This window comes from Manis pentadactyla, chromosome 10 (assembly GCF_030020395.1).
Source record: "Manis pentadactyla isolate mManPen7 chromosome 10, mManPen7.hap1, whole genome shotgun sequence".
Taxonomy (NCBI): Eukaryota; Metazoa; Chordata; class Mammalia; order Pholidota; family Manidae; genus Manis; species Manis pentadactyla.
Window position 1 is genome coordinate 38,761,628 of NC_080028.1, and position 24,159 is coordinate 38,785,786.

The 24,159-nt window shown below is 41.4% G+C and overlaps 1 protein-coding gene across 1 annotated transcript in view; it reads left to right on the forward strand.

The window, feature by feature from the left end:
* NCKAP1L (NCK associated protein 1 like) overlaps positions 1–24,159 on the forward strand; it is a 43,468-nt gene that overhangs the window by 7,893 nt on the left and 11,416 nt on the right. Inside the window, exons 4-22 of the mRNA XM_036915349.2 lie at positions 3,100–3,156; positions 3,627–3,769; positions 4,685–4,775; positions 4,866–5,003; positions 5,808–5,856; positions 5,955–6,111; positions 10,378–10,434; positions 11,164–11,260; positions 11,740–11,849; positions 12,012–12,144; positions 12,545–12,626; positions 12,804–12,862; positions 13,083–13,228; positions 14,209–14,341; positions 14,614–14,733; positions 16,887–17,032; positions 17,339–17,470; positions 20,307–20,525; positions 22,070–22,200. Of these exons, the coding sequence (XP_036771244.1) occupies positions 3,100–3,156; positions 3,627–3,769; positions 4,685–4,775; positions 4,866–5,003; positions 5,808–5,856; positions 5,955–6,111; positions 10,378–10,434; positions 11,164–11,260; positions 11,740–11,849; positions 12,012–12,144; positions 12,545–12,626; positions 12,804–12,862; positions 13,083–13,228; positions 14,209–14,341; positions 14,614–14,733; positions 16,887–17,032; positions 17,339–17,470; positions 20,307–20,525; positions 22,070–22,200 (2,200 nt within the window). The remainder of the gene's footprint in view (positions 1–3,099; positions 3,157–3,626; positions 3,770–4,684; positions 4,776–4,865; positions 5,004–5,807; positions 5,857–5,954; positions 6,112–10,377; positions 10,435–11,163; positions 11,261–11,739; positions 11,850–12,011; positions 12,145–12,544; positions 12,627–12,803; positions 12,863–13,082; positions 13,229–14,208; positions 14,342–14,613; positions 14,734–16,886; positions 17,033–17,338; positions 17,471–20,306; positions 20,526–22,069; positions 22,201–24,159) is intronic.

Genomic DNA, 24,159 nt, shown 5'->3' on the forward strand with positions numbered 1-24,159 from the left:
GAATGTTGTACCATCCTTGCATCCCTGGGATGAATCCCACTTGGTCATGGTGTATGATCCTTTTGATGTATTTTTGAATTCGGTTTGCTAATATTTTGTTGAGTATTTTTGCATCTACGTTCATCAGGGATATTGGTCTGTAGTTTTCTTTTTTGGTGGGGTCTTTGCCTGGTTTTGGTATTAGGGTGATGTTAGCTTCATAGAATGAGTTTGGGAGTATCCCCTCCTCTTCTATTTTTTGGAAAACTCTAAGGAGAATGGGTATTATGTCTTCCCTGTATGTCTGATAAAATTCTGAGGTGAATCCATCTGGCCCGGGGGTTTTGTTCTTTATTATAGTATTTCTTCAGATGACACGAGTATGGACCCTCCTTTGGGTGCAGTGTCTACCCTAGGGAGTTAATCCAGATCATTCATGAGATCACACAATGAAGAGAGAAGTGGGAATATTAGAGTCTGTAAAGTCTGAAGGAGGGTCAGGTCAGAGGTTACTAATCTTGGAACCGAAAGTGGTGGTTAGGAAGAAGGTAGGCTCTGGTGGAGGTAATGGAAAGAATGCTGGAAACATAAAAGAGCCTTGACTCCAATAGAATTGGAATCCAAAGATTTTAGGACACCTTCTGGTTGCTACAGTGGTAAAGTTCTGAGCCCAAAACATTTGGTAGGGCTCATTTAGGGCAGGAAGGGAAATAGAGATACTGAGGTATTATACATTGTAAAGTAGGTAGGCTATGAATCAGACAGACCTGCTTCAAATCTCAGCCTTACCACTTACAAGATATATGACTTTAAACCAGAAACTCTTTGAATTCCTGTTTCTTAATCTATAAAATGGGGAAATAAGATTTACTGCATATGGTATTTGTGAGAATTAAATGAGATAATGCATGGAAAACATTTAGCTCAGTGTTTAGCATATAGTAAAGTAATAGGACAACAAATGTTAATTCCATTCCCTTCTGATTCATGTCTTTAGAGTATAAGACCTGTGTAATGACAGGTGGCTAAGAGCTCACCCATATCCTTTGGGAATCGGGTTGCAGGAAGGAGTTCTAGAAAGGCTCTCCTAGCAAATGAGGCAGTGTAGGTCTAGACAGAGGTCTAGAGGTTATGCAGTATAGAGGGAAGATTATGGGCTCTGAATTCTAATTCTGATACTATCCCTTACTAGCTTTTTGATCTTGGGCAACTTAAGTACTCTCAGCCTCGGTTTCCCCATATATTAATTTAGATACAGCCTTTTTGAGAAGATAACTTGCAAGTATTTTTTTCCCACACATTTTAATAAATTTGACAAATGTATATACTGTGTGACAAGCACCACAAAGTACAGAAAATTTCCATCTCCAAACATTTCCAAATGTTTCCTGTATCTTTTTTCCCCCCAGTCAATCCTTACCTCCCTAACTCCTGGTGCCAGGCAACTACTGATCTGCTTTCCAGATTACATCTTTCTTTTATAAATGTTCATATAATTAGAATCTATACAGCATGCATTCTTTTGTGTCTCACTTCTTTCACTCAGCATAACTTCAAGATTCATCTATGTTGTTTCAAGTATCTGTGATTAATTCCCTATTTTTGCTGAGTATTATTCTATTGTATGGATACAATTTGTTTATCCATTTACCTGTTAATGAACATTTTGGTTGTGTCCAGGTTTTGGCCATTATGCATAAGTTGCTATAAACATTTGAGTTCAACTCACTGTGGTAACACATTTGTTTTTTCAGTTGAGTAAATAAACTAAAAGTTGAATTGTTGAATTATATGGTATGGGTATATTTAACTTAATAAGAAACTGGCAAATTTTTTTCTAAAATCACTGTTTCATATTCCCCTCCCATCAGTAATATATTAGTGTTGCAGTTGCTCCATGTTCTCATCAGCACTTGCTATTATCAGACTTCAGTTTTAGCCATTCTAGTGGGTATTCAGTGGTATCTTATGAGGTTTTAATTTGCATTTCCCTGATGACATATTGTTGAGCTTATTTTCCTGTGCTTATTTGCCATTTGTATATTTTTATTGTAAAGTATCTGTTCAAATCTTTTGACAGCATATTTTTAAAATAAAAAATATATATATTCTTTGATCTAGCACTTTCACTTTTGTAGAAATGAAAGTACCAGTATGCAGTGGATAGGTCAGGAGTTGGGAGCAAAAGCAAATGTCCACCAGTGGGAAAAAGGCTGAATGACTTGGCCATACCTTGGGCTATTATTTGGCCACTAAAAGAAAGTGCATTTAATGTTCTACCAGATGAATCTGAGGACTTTCAGTGGGTAAGGTTGAATGAGAAAAGCAAAATGACAAGAAAGGTCTAATGTTATCTTGATTTTATAATACAAATAATTAAAGAAAATCTGTCTCTTTATCTCTTTCTCTCTTCCTGAGTAGGAGTATATAAATAGGGAGAAAATTAAGAGGGGACAATCTAGGTTGTTAAACTGTTTTATCTGGGGATTAGCTCAGGATGGAGGGTCAGTGCTGATGTGGGGGGGAGGCAAGTATCCATAATAAAACTGCGTATTTATTTAGGTAACATTGTTTATGAAAAGAAAAAGAATCCCTATCTTACTGGAATGAGTGTTAAATGAAGTATATGTGAATTACCTACTAAGTACTTAGCATATGGTAGGTGGTCAGTAAATAGAAATACATAGAAAGTTGGGTAATATTCCCATTTGTTAATAATTAGCTTCTGACAACAGGACATGGAATCCAAGAATAGACTAACTTTGAGATTTGTCAATAGAAATGTTATGATTTTCGGCATTTTAGAAATAGCCTAGCAGATGATCTGCATTTTGTAACCTTTTCGTGGAGTAAGGGAGCACTGGGACGATAAGGTCAGGGAGTTAATATAGAAGTGGCCTGTGCCTGTGGAAATATAGGCATTTGGCAGGGTAAGCCTGATGGGGGCCTCCTGGCAGCTTCCCGGGGAGGAGCTCCCTGTGTTTAGCAATGCCTGCCTTATGTTACTCAGGACCTTTCTAGGACCCCGTAAGTGAGAGAACACCTCCCTTCAAATTCTGGTAGTACATGTCATCTTCTCTTTATTCTTTATTTATTCTCATCTCCAATTCTACCCCCCAGGATCATGTATATGAACTTCTCAACACCATTGATGCCTGCCAGTGCCATTTTGATATCGTAAGATTCTTTGCAATTTTCTTCTATGCTAGAGCCACAGTGTGAGGTGGGGTGGAACTGGAGGAATGGCTATTTCTCTAGGACTGTAATATAGCTTATATAATATATATGATGAATGAATGGCTATTCATTCCAGGACTATAATTCTTTTGTAGAGTGCTGAAGTGAAAATGTATTTTCATGTTAAGCAGATTAGCAGTGTGATTTATTTAATATAAAAATGACACAAGAATGTTCTTATGCCACTTCTTCCAATCCCCATATGCTACATTATTTCCTGGCTTCCTTGTATGTTAAACTCACTTTTGGCCCTTAACTTTTGTTCCAATTTTCTCCTTCTGAAGTTTGAATCCTGTCAGTTTCTCCTACATAGAGACTTTCAGAGTCTATTTAGTAGTGTTTGGAATGGTTGGGATAGTAGAGATTAATTGGCCTTGCTGTTCTTGAGTTCCTATGTATTTTCATTGTAGAATCTCAACTTTGACTTCACTCGGAATTATCTGGACTTAATTGTAACATACACCTCAGTTATTTTACTTCTGTCACGGATTGAGGACCGACGGGTACTCATTGGCATGTACAATTGTGCCCATGAGATGCTGCATGGCCATAGGTGAGTTAGGGGTATGGAGGAGATGAAGAATCTCATATGTGGTAGTATAGGGTGAGGGGTGGACAAAAGGAAATAGATGCCATGCCTTCTCCTATGAGAACCTATGATCTACATCATGACCAAGGCAAAATAAAACAATTTAGAGTATTTATAAGGGCATACACCAGCAAGGACACTTGTATATATAGTTAATTCTTAAATATCTGTTAGTGGCTTACCCAGTTTGCATTGTCTCTGATCAGTTTTTAATCCTGGGCTGGCTTCCATTTGGCTTTTTAGTTATTGAAAAAGGCAAGGAAACTTCTTTTTAGTATTGGTAGGAATAATATTAGCAAGGAAAAGCCATTAGGAATAAGTAATGTATGATAATACATTTGAAGCCAAATATAAATGGATTTTGGATTATCTGCATTTCTGTGTCCCCTCCATCAGTGCAAATGAAAGTATTTAAGGGCTGAAATAATGAAGACCAGTGGGATTAGAGTAGGCCATGGCACACTGTTCTAAGCATGATGTATATTCCCATATGTACTTATATCAATACCTAGGCACATGCTTTGACTGTGTATATATATCCTTTTGGGTTGTATACAGATTCGAGTCCAGGCATATTGCTTGATTTAGAACTAATCAACATGACTTTATAGAGTACCTAGCATGTGTCCAACCTTATTTTGGGTGCTTATAAGGAAGAAACTTTCATAGACCTGTCCCAAATTGTGTGGTTCAACTAACCATATTATACACCTGCTGCAGGGGTGGGTTATCTATATATGTAATTCACAATTTAGTATGTATATCTCTGGAGGTGGTGGAGAAGGCCAGCCTATGCACACATTATCCTATATGCAAACATGAGAGTTTGCGACATGGTTAAGGAGGCCTGTAACTCTTCTTTCCCATGCTATCTTTCAGTGACCCAAGTTTTGCCCGTCTGGGTCAGATGGTTTTGGAATATGACCACCCTCTGAAGAAGCTGACAGAGGAGTTTGGGCCTCACACAAAGGCAAGTTCCCTGGGAGAGTGGAGAATTCCTCAGGCAGAAATAAGTTGCCCTCATCATTGACCTTAAGGTTTCATTTGTTTTTCCCCACAGGCTGTGAGTGGAGCCCTCCTCTCTTTGCACTTCCTCTTTGTCCGAAGGAACCAGGGGGCTGAACAGTGGCGCAGTGCCCAGCTTCTGAGTCTCACCAGCACCCCGCCAACCATGATTAACCCTGCTAGTTCAGACACAGTGCGTTCCCTTCCCCTCTTGTTAGTGGAGGCATTCTTTTGCCAAGGCCATCTCTGTAGAGGGTGCTTATCTCAGGAAATATCAGCCCTAAGAGGGCTTTAGTCAGTCCTCTTCTAGGATATGCCTCTAAGTTGATAACCTCTTGTAGTTAAAAAAAAAAAATCATGGTTGGGTTGGAGCTTTCAGGATTAGTGTATGCCTCCCCACAGATGGAATTTAATAAATATTCATAAAATGAATGAATGGATGTAACTGAGTCATTAGATACCTTTTCAGGCAAGCAGGAAGTTAAGTACAGGTGTCAATTAACAGATGCTTTTCTTCAGCTTTTCTGGGCCCAACCTCCTAGCTTCAAAGAACTTACAGTCTAGTAGTGAAGACGTGCCACACAGTCATAAAAATACAAGTGATGGTACAAGATGAATGAGAAGTACCAAATGAGAGATTTATACTTTAAGTGGTAAAAGAATTCAAAGAATCGTGAGAGCATTCGAGTCTTGCTTTCCTGTTATTGCAAGTATCTCAACTGTTGAAGAGAAGTTACATTAAGCTTTTTGTTTGTCCTCTCAGATCAAGCTCCTTTTCCTTTTCTCAACTGTATTCTTCTTTCCTCACTCTACTTACAGTGCCTCATCTCAGGTACTGGCAGGTTTCCCAGCTATTTGTTTATCAGAGTGCCCCAATCCAGTCAGGCAAAACAAAAGCTGGTATGATTCTCAAATTCTAGCTTGACTGCCCTTGTCTTGGACTTGGGGGAAACCAACTTAAACAACTGCTCATTCATCTCTGCCTCTCTTCTCACAGATGGCCTGTGAGTACCTGTCTGTGGAAGTGATGGAGCGTTGGATTATCAGTAAGCTTTGTGGGATTAGGTGGGGATAGCTAAAGCAGCATGTTACATGGGCAGCAAATTCTAAAAGTCCTTTTATGCTCTGTTTTGCCCACCTACAGTTGGGTTTCTTCTTTGTCATGGGTGCCTCAACTCCAACAGCCAGTGCCAGAAGCTGTGGAAGCTGTGTCTGCAGGGCTCCCTGTACATCACTCTCATCCGGGAGGATGTGCTCCAGGTGCACAAGGTCACTGAGGACCTGTTTAGCAGTCTGAAAGGGTAAGACTGAGAGCCAAACCAATCTTTTTTTGGGATTTTTTAGCCACTCTTGACATCGTTTTTCAGTCTCCGTGAGTGTCCCAAATATGTGTGGTAAGGATTAATTCTATTTATTAAAGAAATATTTACCAAACACCTATTATTTACTAGGTCCTTCACTGGGTTTTAGGGCTACATTAATTAATAAGATAGCACAGAAGTTAAGAGCATGGAATCTGAAACTAGATTACTTGGGCTCTACCACTTATGGGCTATGTGATCTTGGACAAGTTACTTAACACAAGGATATGTGGCAATTTCTTCATCTATAAAATGTGGATAATAATAGTACTTCCTTCCCTATGACCTACTTCATAGGGTTGTTATGAAAAATGAAAGAATTACTATTTATAAAGCCAAAGAGAAGTGCCTAGTACATTGTAAGTGCTATATGGGTATGTTTTTTAAATAAAAAAGATAAGAGTCTTTATTCTCAAGAATCTTAGAAATTGGTGAAAAATAGACACACAACTGTTGTGGTGCAGTAAAGGATTCTGATGTATAAGCTCAAAGTGCTATGGAAGCATTTAGGAGGAAGGACTCTTAAACTAACTGGTGTTGGAAGATCCAGAAGAACGAGACAGATCTGAAGAGTTAAAGGTGGCTCTAGAGGAAGAGGGAGGGTGTGTGTGCAGGGGTGCCAAGGCAGGGGAATTGTGTAAGGCAGAGAAAGATATTCTAGGCAGAGAAACTATCAAGATTTCTAGGCAAGAGGAAGCATGGCAAGTTCTAGGAAATTCATGTAGGTCAGTGCATGGGCAGCTGGGTTACAAAGGTGGGGATGTTAAGAGACAGATTTGGAAAGGCTGGGACCTTGTATATTCTGCCATGGAGTTTGAACCTGTCTGGAAAAGGATAGGAAGCCATTGAGTGATTTCAGACAGGGGGTGACATGATCATATTTGCATTTTAGAAAAAAATTATCCTGGCTACAGGGAAGAAGAGATTAGATGGACAAAATTTGAGGCAGAGATTAAGTAAATTAGGAAGAATTGAGGAAGAAGTCAAGGTTTCTGGTGTGGGTGCTTGATCTTCCTTAAAATAGAGAACATGTGAATAAAAGCAATCTTGTGGGGTAAAGACTGAATTCAGTTTTGAGCAGGTTGAATTTGAAGTGTCTGTAGGACACTGAAGAAAGATGTGTATTAGACCATTTCCTTTGTGGTTCTGGAACTTAGGAGCAAGATCTGGATTCAGATAAAGATTGGTGAAATGGTAATCGAAGCCATGGGAGTAGGGCAATGACTTAGGGAGAATGTGTAGAGTGAGATCGGACTGGGACAGAACTCTGGGAACATGAATATTTCAGGGTCAACAGAGTCAGAGAAATCGGCGAGGGGTGCTGAGAAGAACATTCTAAGAGGGAAAGGCTGGTTATCTATGTTAGATGATGATGATAAGTGAAATAAAATGAGGGCTGAAAATATTCATTGATTTGTCTATAAAGAAGGTCTTAGTGCCCTGTGGACAGCTTCATTGAGTGGTGAGATTGAAAGCTGGGTTGTTGTGGGATTAGGAGCAAATGGAAGATAAGGAATTTAATAAGTGACATAAGCAGTTTGACTGTGAAGGGAAGAATAGAGAGAGAGATAAAATGAAAAAGAGATGTGGAATTAAGGGAGGGGTCAAATACCTTTATTTTTTATAGTTGTAAAACTAACATCCAGAAATATACAAAATACAAACTGGAAGTTAACTACAGTTTCACTTCCCCAAATGGTTTGGTGTATTGTATATCCTGCAGATGCTCAAGTGTGTGTATAGACGTGTAAAGGTGTGCATGTATTTTCAACTTCATATATAAGCAATTTTTAAAAAGCAGTGGATCCAAACTCTACATTAGGTTCTGTAGTTTGCTTTTTTCCCCAGTTACTGCATTTTGGACATCTTTGCATATCAGTTTATAGAGACTTACCTTATTCTTTTAATTAATTAATTAATTTTAAAATCAAAGTATCATTGATATACAATCTTGTGAAGGTTTCACATGAACAACCTTGTGGTTTCAACATTCACCCATATTATCAAGTCTCCCCACCACACTATTGTAATCACTGTCCGTCAGCATAGTAAGATGCTATAGAGTCATTACTTGTCTTCTCCGTGCTGTACTGTCTTCCCTGTGACCTACCTATATTGTTGTTGTGGATTATAGCGCCCCTTAATCCCCTTCTCCCTCCCTCCCTACCCCTTCCCTTTGGTAACAGACAGTCCCTTCTTGGAGTCTGTGAGTCTGTTGCTGTTTTGTTCCTTCAGCTTTGCTTTGTTGTTATATTCCATAAATGAGTGAAATCATTTGGTACTTGTCTTTTTCTACCTGGCTTATTTCACTAGCATAATAGCCTCTAGCTCCGTCCATGTTGTTGCAAATGGTAGGATTTGTTTTCTTTTTATGGCTGAATGATGTTCCATTGTGTATATGTACCATATCTTCTTTATCTTCATTCATCAATGGACACTTAGGTTGCTTCCATATCTAGGCTATTGTAAATAGTGCTGCAATAAACATAGTGGATTTACCTTATTCTTTTTAATAGTCAAATAGTATTCCATTATGTGGATGTAACATAATTTATTTACCCAATCCCCTGTGGTAGATATTTGAACTATTTCCACTTTAAAAAATCATTGCAAACAATGCTGTAATGAATATCCTTAAACTTATATCTTTGTGGATTTCTTCTATAGATTTTCAGATGTGTTTGCTGGGGTAAAGGGTATGCATATTTCAAATTTTAATAGCTTTTACCAAATTGCCCTTCAAACAAATGCACTATCTGCAATCTATGACAATACTTATTCTCATACTCTCAACAACCATGTATTAGTATAAAAAGTCATTCTAGAGTTAAGAGAGAGTAAATCTAAGATTAATAAGTAGAAGTTACAGGAGGTGGATTTGGATCTCTCTATAAAATATAGAAACACTTTCTAATTATTACTGTTTCTTAGGACTGGAAGTGATGTTTGAAGGGTGTTCAGTTCCCCATCACTAGGCACAGCTAATATGTAAGATTGGTAGTTTAGGGATTTCTTTGATATAAATGATTGAATTTGATCTTAATGTTACTTATACTCAGGTATAAGTATTAATATATTTTTTTTATAAATGAGAAAATGGAGGTTCAGTCTCAATGTCACTTAGTTAATAAGAGGTGGAATTCGGAAATGACTCCAGATTTTTTGACTCTTAATCTTACTGTTTTTCATCATACCATGTAGAGGTTGAAATAGTTATCTTTGGGAAGGCTGTGGAGTTGAATCCTGATTTAATTAAGATATTTTCCAGGTCAAATTTCTTTGATTCTGTGCTAAGTTCAATAAGGGAGTGGTTTATAGAAGGGAAAAGAAAGGTTATGAAGTCCCACTAATGTGGTGGCAACAGTGATGTAGGCTAAAAGAAGACATAAGGAATGTAGAGATCACAGGACTAAGGTAGTGGGCAATTTTTGAGCACAGGTCATTAGTTAATAGAAAAAAAGAGGTATGGTCAGGAGAGTCACATATTACAGACAAAGAACAATGAAAAGGCCATTTAATTGGGTGATTCAAAAGTGCACAATGACCTTAGAGCAATTTGTTTAGTGTCAAAGGCCTTGAGGGAGTCAACGGTCAGTGAAAGGTGAGGGAGTAAAAGGAGTATAGGTGTTTCTTTGGAGGAGTTTGGTGGTGCAGGAGAAGGGGCAAAGTTCAGTAGATTGCCAGGGTCAAGCAAGGGTCTTTTTTGAATAAGGGGGGCATTGAGCTTATGTGTTGGGAGAAGGGAATAAACCAGTGGAGAGGGAGATGAAAGTGACAAAAGGGTAACTGATAAAGTTAAATTCTAAGAGGAGGTGGTGAGAATGGGACTACCTTTGAGAGCAGGGCTGTTCCTTTCATCTCCCTCAAATGGGAAGAGTACTTTGACCTGAAGGTGCAAAACAGGAGCACAGGATGAGAAGTCCAGCACCAGCTTTGCCATTAAAACCCTATGTGACCTGGGCAAATCATTTTTCCCCCCTAGGTATTTTCTTCATCTGTAAAATAATGAACAAAACTGGATAATCTCTGAGTGCTGTGAGTCTTTATTAATAGGCCAGGGTGAAAAGTAGGGTTTGGAAAGATCCTGACAGGGCTGCCCATGCTCCCTCCCAGAGGCTGTACTTTGGAATCTCTGAGGACTGGGAAGGTGGGACAAGACCTCTGACTGAGTATGGCCAACCCTGGTGTGCTTGTGTCAATTCTCAGGTATGGCAAGCGAGTGGCAGACATAAAGGAAAGCAAGGAACATATGATTGCAAACAGGTAAATGTGGGGAATGGGCTCTCCAAGAGGGGATGGAATAGGAATCTTTCCTGATCTTTGGTCTCACTCCAAGTTTCTTTTCTTTCTTTCTTTCTTTAAAATTGATATACAATCTTAGATTGGTTTCAAGAATACAACACAATGGTTCAACAGTTACCCATATTATTAAATCCTCACCCCCACTAGTACAGCTACTATCTGTCAACATAGGAAGATGTTACAGAATCGTTGGCTGTATTCTCTATGCTGAACTACTATCCCTGTGACCTACCTACATTATGATTGTGCCCCTCTAACCCCCTTGCCCCCCCAACCCCTCCCCCATGATAACCACCAGTCCCTTCTCAGTGTCTGAGTCTACTGCTGCTTTGTTCCTTCTGTTTTGCTTTGTTTTTACATTCCACAAATAAGTGAAATCATATGGTATTTGCCTTCCTCCACCTGGCTTATTTCACTGAGCATAATACCCTCTAGTTCCATCCATGTTGCTGCAAACGGCAGGATTTCTTTCTATAGCCACCCCCGGTCTCTGTACTGCCTTACTGCCTCAACCCAGGAAGCCGCTGCTGCCCTGCAGATTCTTGTGTTTTCCTACCAAGTCTAACAGTACCACTGAACCTTCTTCTGCCTGATACCCCTTCCTAAATGGAGCTCTCTTCTGTGCTGCCTTTGGAGGATTTTTAGGGGTGAGAGAAACAATATTCTCTAGTTTTCACTTTCTTTCCTCAGTGGTCAGTTTCACTGTCAACGGCGCCAGTTTCTGCGGATGGCAGTGAAGGAGTTGGAGACCGTGTTAACTGATGAGCCAGGACTACTAGGTCCCAAGGCAAGCAGAAGAAAAGTTTGCAGCTCTGAGCCTTTTGTGTTCTATTTGCATTTGTATGTGATGATTCCTTTGAACCTTCTTGGAATACCCCAAAACTTTTTGTATCTTTTTTTGGGGCACTATCATAGCATGTCATGCGTTATAGCTATTTGTGTACTCATCTTATCCTCTATATGAGTGTAAACTCATTGCAGATAGAGCTTATTCTTTTTCTCTTAAACCACATAAATGCCAAGTAAATATTTCTAAAATTTAATTTGTTAGAGAAAAAAGGGTATTGACTGTGAGCTAATGTCAACATATTTACAATGTCTGATTATGTGTCACACTTTCTTTTGTGGGTCTCTGTGTTTATTGTACACTATTGTTGGTGTGGCTATACAATTGTATCCAAATGCATATTATTATGATAGTTTTCTCTGTGCTTTGAAATCCATTTTTAAAGTTGAAAATTCTCATAGTCCCTGTCCTTTCCTTAGGCCCTTTTTGCTTTCATGGCCCTGTCCTTCATTCGTGATGAGGTCACCTGGCTGGTTCGCCACACAGAAAACGTCACCAAGACAAAGACACCTGAGGATTATGCTGACTCGTTAGTACCTGACATGGTTCAGAAAACCATATGGACTGGGGAAGGTGGCAGGGAGGCAACAAGGGACCTCAGGGAGTCTCAGTTTCTGCCCTGGCCCTGTCTTGGTCTCAGTTCATACTGCTGGTCCCATACATCTCTCTGCTCTCATCCCTGACTTTGTAGGAGCATTGCAGAACTGCTTTTCTTGTTGGAGGAGGTTAGGGCTCTGGTGCGAAGACACATCAAAGTGATACAACAATACCACCTCCAATACCTGGCCAGATTTGATGCTCTTGTGCTCAGTGACATCATTCAAGTATGTTTAATTTTTTATGTTTTGGAAATTTCAGGGTAATCCCTGACCATTTTCTCCTGGGATTTAGCCTGGCTGAATCTTACATTCTGTAGATTGTGAGTTACAACACCTGATTTTCCCCTCTACATTTGTCAAAAGATTAAAAAGATTAATAATCTCAGCAGTCTTTTTTTTCCCCCCCAAGTGGAGCTAAGGTACATAGAGAGGGAGAGGAAAAATAAAGAGAAATTGGTGGTAACATGGCGGGAAACCCAGGGAGTTCCTCCATCTCTTGCTTGGCTCTTTCTCTCTGTTGGTGTCACTTAGCAGTTCTACCTCCATATGCTGACTGAGCCTGGTCCTCGTTTCTGCCCTGGTGGATCCTGTGCCCACTTGATAGTAACTCTGACTTCTCTTTTAGAACCTGTCTGTGTGTCCTGAAGAGGAGTCCATCATAATGTCCTCATTTGTCAGTACTCTCTCCTCTCTGAATCTCAAGCAAGGTAACTGGAGGGAAGTGGAGAGAAAGGGTATATGTGAGAGTGAACATGTTTTTTCTAGAAATATCTCTTGAGCCAAGGAATGGACAAGATGACTTTGAAGAGGACCTACCGTTATATGCATTTGTATATAGGGTGCTATTTTATTATTTCCTTCTAAAATTCTGTTTTTTTTTGCAGTTGATAATGGAGAGAAATTTGAATTCTCTGGATTGAGGCTGGACTGGTTCCGTCTACAGGTAGGTCCATTCCTGTTGATGGTCCCCCTAATTCTCCAGGCTCTTCTTCCCTCACAGTCCCTTCTCTTTTTACCTTCTAAGCTCTGCCTTTATGGAGTGATTCAACACTGAAAGTTGATGATGGGGCAGGACAAACCCTAACCAAACTGTAGCCTGTCAGGGCTGGGGGTCCTTCTCATTTATCTTGTTTTTCTTCACCCTTTTCCCATCTCAACCATAGGCATATACCAGTGTGGCTAAGGCTCCCCTGCACCTGCACGAGAACCCTGACTTAGCGAAGGTGATGAACCTCATTGTCTTTCACTCCCGAATGCTGGACTCAGTAGAGAATATGCTGGTGGAAACTTCTGACTTGTCTACTTTCTGGTATGTCCTGATTCAGAGCTCTCTGTCAATTGACTTGATCTCTTGTCTAGACTCTATGGAGGACTGTAATTCCCCAGATAGATAGGAAAGTCTTGTTTTCTCTGAGATTTCCTTTGAGCAGATATTCAAGGTACACAGTTCACTCATTCCAGCTTCTACCAAGTGAAAGGAATTTGAAGTTGATTCCCTTTTGTTCTGGCTTTCTTTAGGAAAAGACTTTAACAGACTTCTCTTCTCTGGGATAATTCATCGACACATCTTTTTCCTTACTTATCTTTGGAAAGTCCTTTAGCTTTTTATTCTTTGGACATTGCGATTTAAAAGGGACATGGAACATTTGGAGGTTTAGTGGAGAGACTGAAAATAATTGAGAGGGATGGAAAAAAGGGCTTTTGAAGAATGAATATTAATTTGTCTTCACTTGGTATTATTCAGCACCACATTGTGCCTAACTCTATCCCTGAGGCATCAGACAAACAGCACTATGTGTTGGCTCTGCTCTCTGACTTGTATAGGTGGAGAGATAGAACACCCACGTGTGAAAAGGACATCAACATAATGATTACAAGTATAGAAATTGTCAAAAGAGTGTATGGTGTTCAGAGGATATAGGGTTGAGGGAAGATCAGTCTCATAGAATTAATCTAAGAAAGTTTTCTGGAGCCTGCCTGTCAAATTTTGAGAGGGATGTGAGTCAGTAGAACTGAAGGACTTCCACACTAGGGGGAATGGCCAAATCATGCAGAAATTCTGAGGAACGAATAGAAAATTTTGTAAAAGGAAAGGAAGATTATCACCAAACTGCCTTGAGTCAGAAAGGGTCAAGTTTTTTGGGTTCCCATCTGCCTAAAGGGTAGGGACATTAAGGAAATAGTGGTAAATATCAATAAATATTTGTTGAAAGAATGAATATTCTCTCTTCCTCAGAGGGAGCAGCTCCTAAACCCTGGTTTTAAGTCTCTCTCTCTTTTTTCCTGCAGCTTTCATCTCCGTGCCTTTGAGAAGATGTTCGCCATGACCCTGGAGGAACCTACCATGTTGCGTCATGCCATTGCCTTCCCCCTGATTTGTGCTCATTTTGTCCACTGCACTCATGAGATGTGCCCAGAGGAGGTGAGTCCTCTGAACTCCAATCTTTCTAATCACATTTCATCCTTATTTCCCAAACACAATTTTGAAGGTTGATTTTGGTCCCAAGAAAGGCACAATAATAGGCATATGACATGAATCCCTAAAAGTCTCAGTGTGACATAGGTGTGTCCTCTCTTTGGGTCTCAGTTTCTTCTTCTGTAGAAGGATTGGATAGCTCAGGGGATGAGAGCAGATCTATAAGAAGTGGCTGTCTTGGTGATAACAATTTCTTTCTTGGTTCCTCTTTCCCAAAGTACCCCCACCTGAAGAACCATGGCCTTCATCACTGCAATTCCTTCCTGGAAGAGCTGGCCAAGCAGACCAGCAACTGTGTCCTGGAGATCTGTGCTGAACAGCGAAACCTGAGTGAGCAGGTGGACTCAGTGCTTGCTCTGTTTCATTGTCCCCTCTGCCCCTCCTTGGTACCTTCCTCTCTATTTACCTTTGTCTTCCTCTCAAACACCAAGTTCTCTAACTCTTTCAAGTAGGGCTAGGGCTTTTGTGTGCTTGAGTTTATGGCAGGCTTCTTTCTTTAAGAGTAGTCCCTGCAGTTTTTACTTCCTTAGGACTAGATAGAGGTGTCTAAAAATACTCTTATTTGAACAGCTGCACTCCAACAATATCTGTGCTCTCATTTGAAGAGTTCCAAGAGATGAGTTCATTTTCTAATTTTCTTCCCCTCCTCCTTCTGCCATGTGTACACACAGTTAGGACAGTGGCCCTCCGATCATCTGGCTTGTTTCACCCTTCTGTCCATCTTCACCATAGTCTTTGGCCTCTGAACATTTTCAGGCGGCACCTCTGTGTGTGTCCACAGGGCTGCTTTCTTGTCCCTGTCTGCTTGTTTTTTCCCTCCTCTCCCTTGACTGACTCACAGCACCTGGTCATGATTAGCTCAGCTAAATTTCAAAAAATTTGAAAATGAGGAACATTGTGCTGTTGCCCTGGAGTCGTTTAGGTTTCCTAGACTACCCATCCTTTCTGGCTTTGAGTCAGGCTTGTAGCAACTTTGGTAGAAGGGGGGGCCAGGTTGTGTGTGTGTGTGTGTGTGTGTGTGTGTGTACATGTACATATGCACAGTTACATTATTAACACTTCCATTTTCTCATATGTAAAGTGGGGATAAAAATAGCTTCTTTACAGAGGTATCATAAAGATAAAATGAAATAGAGTATGTTAAATATTTGTATAAAACTCTCAATAGATGTTAGCTGCCATATTATTTGGTACTTACTGGGCATTAAGCCCTGTGCTGGGTTTTTGGGATGGGGTGCCAGAAGGAAGGTACATAATCCGTGTCCTAGGGAAATAATCCAGATTAAGGGAAAAAGGAGTACAAATACATGTTTGAAAAAAATTTAAGTAACATGAGGGAGATATGCAAGCAAGTAAAGTTATGTGTATATTCATCACTCCATTTGAATACTGACTACCTGCAAGGGGCACAGAGATTTGCTCAGTGCTGTATCAGTGATGATGAAAACATGATGCAAGTGATTGTTTTCACACACACCAGAACTTTTGCAATCAGATGAGTATTGGCCCCTCTAAAGTTATCATTTTGAATAAATTAGTGATGTTGCCATTACTAATGGAGTTACATTTTTTTGGAACTAGTTTCAGAATCTACAACAGACACTTTTGCACAATTTCAGGGTTGATGCATCTTTGTCCATCAAGGTGGTCTTGATTATTTCGAAACAGAGTTTGGACTTCAAAAAACAAAGTATAACTTGAAAGTAGCAAAAACAGGTTTTTTTTGGCTCATACCCTTCTCTAAGAGTATTTCCAAATGTGGAGTTTCCAGACATGCTCTGCACATGCTCATCAGCATTGGACTACATGGAAAGAACTCCAAGGTTATTGCCTTGAAAGAGATACCTGAATATATAATTCCATCTTATATTTTCTTTATGGCTTACTGGGTTATTGTGGTGAAGAGAAAGGCTGCAGGATTGATGTTTAAACTAGCAAAAAATGATATCTCATTTACAAAACAAAACAAAAAAAAAGAAGTGGAAGGAGAGTTCTGGCTACAGTGTGAGCTGAGTCTTTGAAGGGCTGTGGTAGTGTGAGTAACTGTCTCCATGGGGACGCAATATGAAGGAAGGTAGCAAGTGAGATGGCTGTCCCATACTGGCAAAAAACAACCAACTATCTTCCCAGGTTGGAAGACCCTAGAAAGTACAATTGAGGGGGCTCTTAGATCTCAGTCTTTTTACTTGAATTTTTCCATTAGGAAAGACTCTCAGGGTGTGGGTCGGGGATTGATGATCTGAACCCTAAAAGACACAGCCATCTTCAGACTTTGAGTCTAAACGTGGGGAGATATTTGATGAAAAGTAAGAGGTAAGCATATTCCAAACAGGCACCCATTAGAAAAAGAGATGCTGCAAGAAAGGAGAGAGAGGCAGAAAGATAAAAGGACAGACATCAATGGAGAGGATTTTTCATATTGTTAGAGGGGCTAGTGGGCAGTCTAAGGAATGTATCTCATTTCTCCATTCTCTTATGTTTGTTTCTAAAGCTTCTACCTAAGCACTGTGCCACTACCATCAGCAAAGCCAAGAATAAGAAAACCATGAAGCAGAGGCAGACTCCCCGAAAAGGAGAGCCTGAGAGGGACAAGCCAGGAGCTGAGAGTCACCGGAAGAACCGCAGCATTGTCACCAAGTGAGGACCTGGACCCTGGAGGGCCAGCTGGGCACGGCATCAAAGAAGGGAAAAGAGGGAAGAGGGAAGGTGCTCAGCAAAGGAATGAGGCAGTGGTGGTGGGGATGACAGATACGGAAGTATGCATAAATGTGAATTTTCTGCTTTGCCTTTGAAGTCAGTATCTGTGTGTACTGCTCTAGGCTGAGTATTCCTAGAATATGAAAAGGGTCTGAAGGTCATGGGCCTCACAAATCCCTCCCAGATGCTAGCAGGCAGTGCCAGACCTGTAATCAACGCTCATTTCACTGTCTCAATTTTTCCCAGCATGGACAAGCTACACCTAATCTTGACAGAATTGGGCCTGACAATGAATCATGTATATAGCTTCTCTGTGTTTGAACACATTATCTTCCCTTCTGAGTATCTCAGCAGCCATCTGGAGACCAGACTCAACAGGTACCACTCTTCCTTGCCCTTCCGTGTATGTGTACTGTGGTAGTTCTCAAGCTGGTTCTGTCAGATTCCTCTTGGTGGTCATTCCAATGCACTCAGTCTGGCATATGCCCGGTCTCTATTAAAAGCAACCAAACAAAAAGAACCCCAGACCTCTACAGGGGGTTTTGATGAGCAACCAGAATTGGTCACCACTGGTTTCGCAGAGGGAGTGAGGTGTTTGCAGTCAGCAGACCTGTGTTGACATCATGGCCATTAGTGAAGATATTGGAGCAGTTTAACTGTTTGAGCCTTAGTTTCCCACCCTGAAAAGTAAGGATAATGGTATTTACCCTATAATGAGAATTACCTGTAATGGGGAATTGGTAGAGAATTGAAGATAATAATGACAGCAAAGCTCCTGACATATATAGGCCTCAAGAAGATAGATCCCCTTCCCTCCACTTTGTTCTTCATTCCATTGCCCCCTAAAGGAGGAGGAGCATTCCTTCTATTGGAATTGGGCACTGAAGTCAGCAATTAGGGGAATGAAGAGAATAATTATAATAAATAACCCCTTAGTCCTCTGTTTTGTTTTGGAATATGTAGTATATTCACAAATATTTATTGAACATCTACCATGTGTCAGCAGTGCTCTAGAAGCAGTTGATACAGCAGAATACGAAACAGATACAAATCCGTGTCCTCATAAAGCTTACCTTCTAGTGGGGGAGATCGACAACAAAATAAGAAAGTAGCATATGTAGTAAATTAGATAGTGACAAGTGTTAAGCAGAAAAATAAAGCAGGAAAAGGATATAGTAAGGTGTGTGTGCTGTAGGTGGTGGATGGCCAGGGAAGGCCTGCTTGAGAAAATGACATTTGAGTAAACTGAACGAATTAGGGAAGCCGAGTGTGTGACTGTCTGGGGCAAGAACATTGCAGGCAGGGGAAACAGCACACACACAACCTGGCCAAGGCTCTGTGGTGAGAACATGCCTGTTATGTTCAGGAGACATGGAGGAGGTCACGAAGGCTGGGGCAGAATGAGCCAGAGGGAGACTGGTACTATGTGAGATTAGAGAGGTGGGAGGAGTGGCAGACCAGAGAGGTGCTTCTGTGTTCTGGTATGGCTTTTATTCTGAGTGAGCAGGGAGCTTTGGCAGGGCTTGAATAGAGCAATAACACAATTTCACTCAGTATTTCAATAGGATCACTCTGGCTACACTACGGGGACAAGGACAGAGCAGAGAGAACAGGAGTCTAATTTGATTGTAGGAGAGATGCAGATTTAGTTTTCAGTTAGATTTTTGCTTGGTTGACAGTAAAATTAGTTTGTTTTCATTCTGTACACATTAGCTATATGGAAGAAAATATCTCAAGTGCATATACAATGTCAGTTTGATAATTGCCCATGTGTAAACCTTCAGAAGCTGACAGTGGTTTCTAGGTCCTGGAACAGTATGGGTGTCACTAGTCTTCCCTGAATACTTCTGATACTTTCTCTACTGACATCATTGTTCCTAAAGCCCCATGGTTGGCCTAGAGGTTGGCCTCAATGGAAACTTTAGAATAGATTAGGCTTGCCCAGCCAGGCCCTCCCACCTCCCCTCCACCAATCTGTTCCTCCTGTATTATTTTTCCCTTAAGTGCTCTTTCCTCTCTTTTCCTTTTCATCTGAGGAGCAGGCCCTCCTGCCATAAATACTTGCTAAAAACACAAAATAAATAAAGCATCTCCCAAACATCTATGGCTTTAGGAAGGATCTGATAAACTCATTCATACTGAGGTGCAAATGACTGATAAAGGCTTGTCATTGACAAAGTGTGATGTTCCTCTTTCCCCTACCTACTGTTTAAAATTTTTTTTTAGGCTCAAAATTAAAAGTGTTTATTTCTTTTATCTATTTTTTTCTAGTGGTATTCATTATCTTTGTTTTTTTTTTAAACTAAGGTATCATTGATATATAATCTTATTAAGGTTTCACATGAACAACATTGTGGTTTCAGCATCCACCCGTATTATCAAGTCCCCCCTCCATTGCAGTCATTGTCCATCAGGGTAGTAAGATGCTATAGAGTCATTACGTGTCTTCTCCTTACTGTACTGCCTTCCCCGTGACCTACCTATCTGTTTACATATTAACAAAGAAAAAAAACCTAAGTCAAAGGACTGACTGTAGTTGTGATTTCTCATATTCCTGGGGAAGGTATTTAGAAGGAGTTGGGGGTACAGTGGGGAGGGGTGTTCTTGGTGTGCACCTAAAATAATAAAGTGTGGAGTTATTCCACCTTCTCTAGGGTTGGCTATATATACTTTAATGCCAGCCAGGTGTACTTGCTATCCAGCCCTGGCATCCCACGCCACTCAGGATTGCACTGCACTTCCAAGGTTTTCTGGATGTGGTTTTCCATTTGAGAGTGCAGTGGGTGGAACTAATTCTTTCTAAGGAGATAAGTCAAATACTGTCCCTGAGAATGCAAGTGGTATGAGCCCACAGCTAGACTTACATGGTATTCTGGAGCCTGGATACTCCCAGATACACCTGACCTAATTTCTTCAGAGGTGGCCGAAAAGCATAGTGTTTAGGAATCAACTGTTACTGGATTCAAATCCCAGCTCTGCCACTTGCCAGTTGTGGTCTTCACAGATAGCAAGTGACTTATTATTTCTGTGTGTGTTAGTTTCTTCATTGGTAGAATAGGGATGATAATTGCACCTATCTTGTTGGGTTTTCTCTGAGGTTCAGATGTGATAATCTATGCAGTTAAATCTTGGTACAGCACCTGGAACACAGTAGAATGCCATAACCATTACTATGTTTATCATTGTTTTCACAATTATGACTTTTGTCACCCAGAGCCATTGTTTGGCTGGCGGGCTACAATGCCACAACCCAGGAGATCGCAAGGCCTTCTGAGCTGTTGGCAGGAGTCAAAGCGTACATCAGCTTCATCCAGTCGCTGGGCCAGTGTTTGGGTGTGGATGTTTCCCGAGTCATTCGTAATGCCCTCCTGCAGCAGACACAGCCCCTGGACTCGTGTGGGGAACAGACTATCACCACTCTCTACACAAATTGGTCAGTGCTGCTTATCTTCTTCCCCAGTCTTGCCTGTTGGTTAGCATTTTTTCTTTTACACAGTGGGACTTTTGGTGGCATTTTAGTTCCCAGAGTCATAGAGCCCCAAACTGAGGCTTGTCTCTGCTTGAGGACTGGAGCAGTAAGCTGAGGCAGACCCAGAACCCCTTCTGTTCATCATGAGGTTTCTTTCTAACCTTCCATGTAATGTCCATCAGCCTGCTCTTTACCAATTTTATCTTTTTCCTCTTAATCTTCAGTTCCTAACCTTCCTTTTATGGATTCTTACTGTGTTAATTTCAAGTGATCTCTCTTCCTCTTTCTCAAGTTCCCCTGTTTCTCTGTTCATCCAGCTTCTCCCTCTGAAGACCATTCCATCTGACACTATCTCTCTAGAACATTATCTCCTCACTACCCCTTGACACAACCACATTGAGTCTAGTGGATTATTCTTAGTAGGGAAGGGGGCTATCTCCCCAAAACCGGAGGAGGTAGGAATCAGCAGTATTTCTTTTGAGATTTGAAGGATGGAAAGGAGCTGGATTCCTACCTCCCCAAGACACTGGGTGGTGCTCTTAATCCAATATCAGTTTAGCAGGAGATAGGCTGCAAAGAACCCCTTCCCGTTCAGCGAAGGGGGAAAGGCTGAGAAGAGGTTTGCAAATGCCAGCAGGGGCCCAGCAGGTAAGGTAATGGGTGTTGTGGGCTGGGTAGGAATTTTGAGTAGCTGGAGAGGGTATGCCCCTCCGAAGGAGGCAGCCACCACTTATTTCCACCTGATTACCGACCCACTAAATTCTTATTTTTAGTGAGAAATCTCTGTTTCAAAATTCTGACAAGTAATCCAAATTAAAAAGGAAAAAAATACCCATGTCTGATGGCTGAGTTTGGCCACCCGTTTTAGCTTTTTGATTTCTGTAAGATCTAGGCCCCAAGCTCAGGCCTGGGTGAGCGGAGTGAGCTGGCCAAACCCTTCTCTGCTGACACTGGCTGAAAGCTGAGAAGTCAGCTTGCTCAGAGGTCATGAGGGAATATTTGGAGACTGGATGACCAGTGTTTACAGGGCTCCTCTCTGCCCAGTGGGTTTGACTTGAGACCCACTTCCAGGATCCTAGGTCCTCAGTCCAGTATTCTCCTTAGAGAAGCTGAGGCTAAGTTTATTTCAGAGGACCCCAACTAGTAGGCATTTTTTTTCTCGCCAGCTTGGGGGCTTGTCTTACCTGACAAAGAAAGGCCCAGGGTGAGGGCAGAGCAGTAGCTGGGAAGGAGCAGGGGCTGAGGGAGGGAAGTGCATGCTTTTGCACTGGACAGCCCAGTGAAATACCCTGCAGATTTGAGGCCAAGTAGAATTACACTACTGCCAGTTTTTTTTTTTTGAGCCAACAGTTTGGGGTGTTAGAGTGCTGTCCTGTCTTTGAGTCTCTTCTGCCCACCCCAGCCTTTGGCAGAGTTTCTCTTCCTGAGCCCATTGGTAGTAGCAGGAGCAATGGTAGGGAGGAGAGATTGAGCACTAATATTCTATGCTTTCTTGGCCAACCCTGTAGGTACCTAGAAAGTCTGCTTAGACAGGCAAGCAGTGGGACCATCATCCTTTCCCCAGCCATGCAGGCCTTCATCAGCCTCCCCAGAGACGGGGAGCAGAACTTCAGCGCAGAGGAGTTCTCTGACATCTCTGGTGAGCCCCGGGGCCTGGTCTCCTTGTTAAGGAGCTAAGCTTTTTCCCTCAGCCTGAGGACTCCAAGTAAATCCTCCTACCTTCCCAGAGGCTCATTCTGTATTCTTCTCAGCATCTCTGCTAGATTCCATTGTAGGGACAATAAAAAGAGTCCAAGTGAGACCCAAAATTGACAAGTGGCCTGGAGTTGAAGGTAGAGTAGGAAAATGAGGAAGTTAAGAGTTAGGCAAGGCTGTTAGTCACTGAAGGGATATATTCTTTGAAGGGTAGTAAACAATTATTATCTATTTCCACAAAGAATAAAGAGTAAGCTATGTAACGAAGAGTAAAGGATAAATGTAAGGAGGACATTCTGATATTTGGGATTATTAAACAGTGACCTGATATTTAATAACGATGATCAAACAGTAGATGACAATTACTGTGGGCTAAGTTCTAAGCTTTCATGTGTATTAACTCACAACAACTATCCTCCCAAAGAGCCTTGTGGTAGATACTCTTATTACCCCCATTGTGCAGATGAGGGCACTGAGCTGCAGACAGGTTAAGGAACTTGCCCACGGCCACACATTCATAAATGGTAGAACTGGGATTTCAGCTCAAGGCACTCAGATTCTAGAACCTAGGTGCTTAAGCACCCTGTAATGCTGCTTTCCAGTATAGAAGTGCTTTTGTGTCTCAAAGCAGTAAGGAGTGTGTTGTGAATGAATTGAGAAGTGTTCTCTTTTTAAAGAGAGCTGAAGCCACAGAGATCCTTTTTAATAGATTTGTGTTACTGACTGACTGACTGATGAACTATTGTACTGCTGCCTTCTTCCTCTCACCTCCATGTAAATCATGGATCCTGCATGGTATCTGGGACAGGTAGGAGATGTTTCATTGACTCTGTCCTCTCTGTTCTTCCCCTTCCTTTGGGCGTGGTGGGAGTGGGGTGATAGGAAAGTCAGAGTACACAGTTCTGTTTTCCAGCTCTGCCTCCTTCTTAGTCTCTTTGAGACTCCATCAGTAAGCTGGCCCTTCTCTTACCTGCTGGAGGCTTCAGAGGTCTCCTTCTCATCAGCTCCACCCACAAACTGTAGGCAGCATCTAAATTCAGCTTTAAGTCTTGCTGACAACTGATGAACAGCAGGAGGTAATGCTGATTCCCCTTTCTTCCACCCCCACCCCAATTTTCCTGGGTTACCATGGTAATGGGACAATGCTACTGCAAAAATAGGTAGATGGAAAAAGAAGGATGCCCGTGGGTTACTAGCCCGGAGTAGAGAAGCCTAGAGTAAGGAGATCTGGCAGATCCAAACCAGTAGATCAGTGTGGCTTCTCTCCAGAGAAAGCAATTCAGCCCCTCTTCTCCTCTGTCAGACATTTTAGCATTATCTAAGTTGACCAGATAGGAAATCCTCTTCTACTTCTCAGCTCAATTCTTCCTATTGTAAATAGGTGACTCTAAAAATGCCTAGTATTTACTCTGGACAAGTCTCTGTGTCGGTAGCTGTGACCATTTCTACTTCCCCTGTCATTGATGGAGGTGGAGATCAACTGGTTCTGTCTTCAAAAGACTTGAGTGTGAAGCTTTGATTTCCTTTTCCTTCTGAACGCTTGTTAAACTTGCCTTTCTGCTGTTGGTCTCTTGTTGTTTCTTCTTGTCCTTTATGGTTTTGTCTGCTGGGATGGCCCATAGCCAAAGATCATTGCTAGAGCTCCTTCCTGTCTGAATTTGTCACTTGTGCTTCTAACATGGGATATCCCCCAGGCAGGTTTTATTTAATTCACCAAGTGCCAGAAGCAGGGTGGGTAGAGAGGTATGAGGCATTGGGGCAGACTAGAGGGAAGAGGGACTTAGAGGAAAAAATGACTGGGACTCTGGGGATGTGTGTTCATTATGAAAAAAGAAAAGGTAGCTCTGGGAGAGGAAAATCTGGGCAGTGAGGCATAAAGTAAGGGAAACAGAGGGAGGAACGT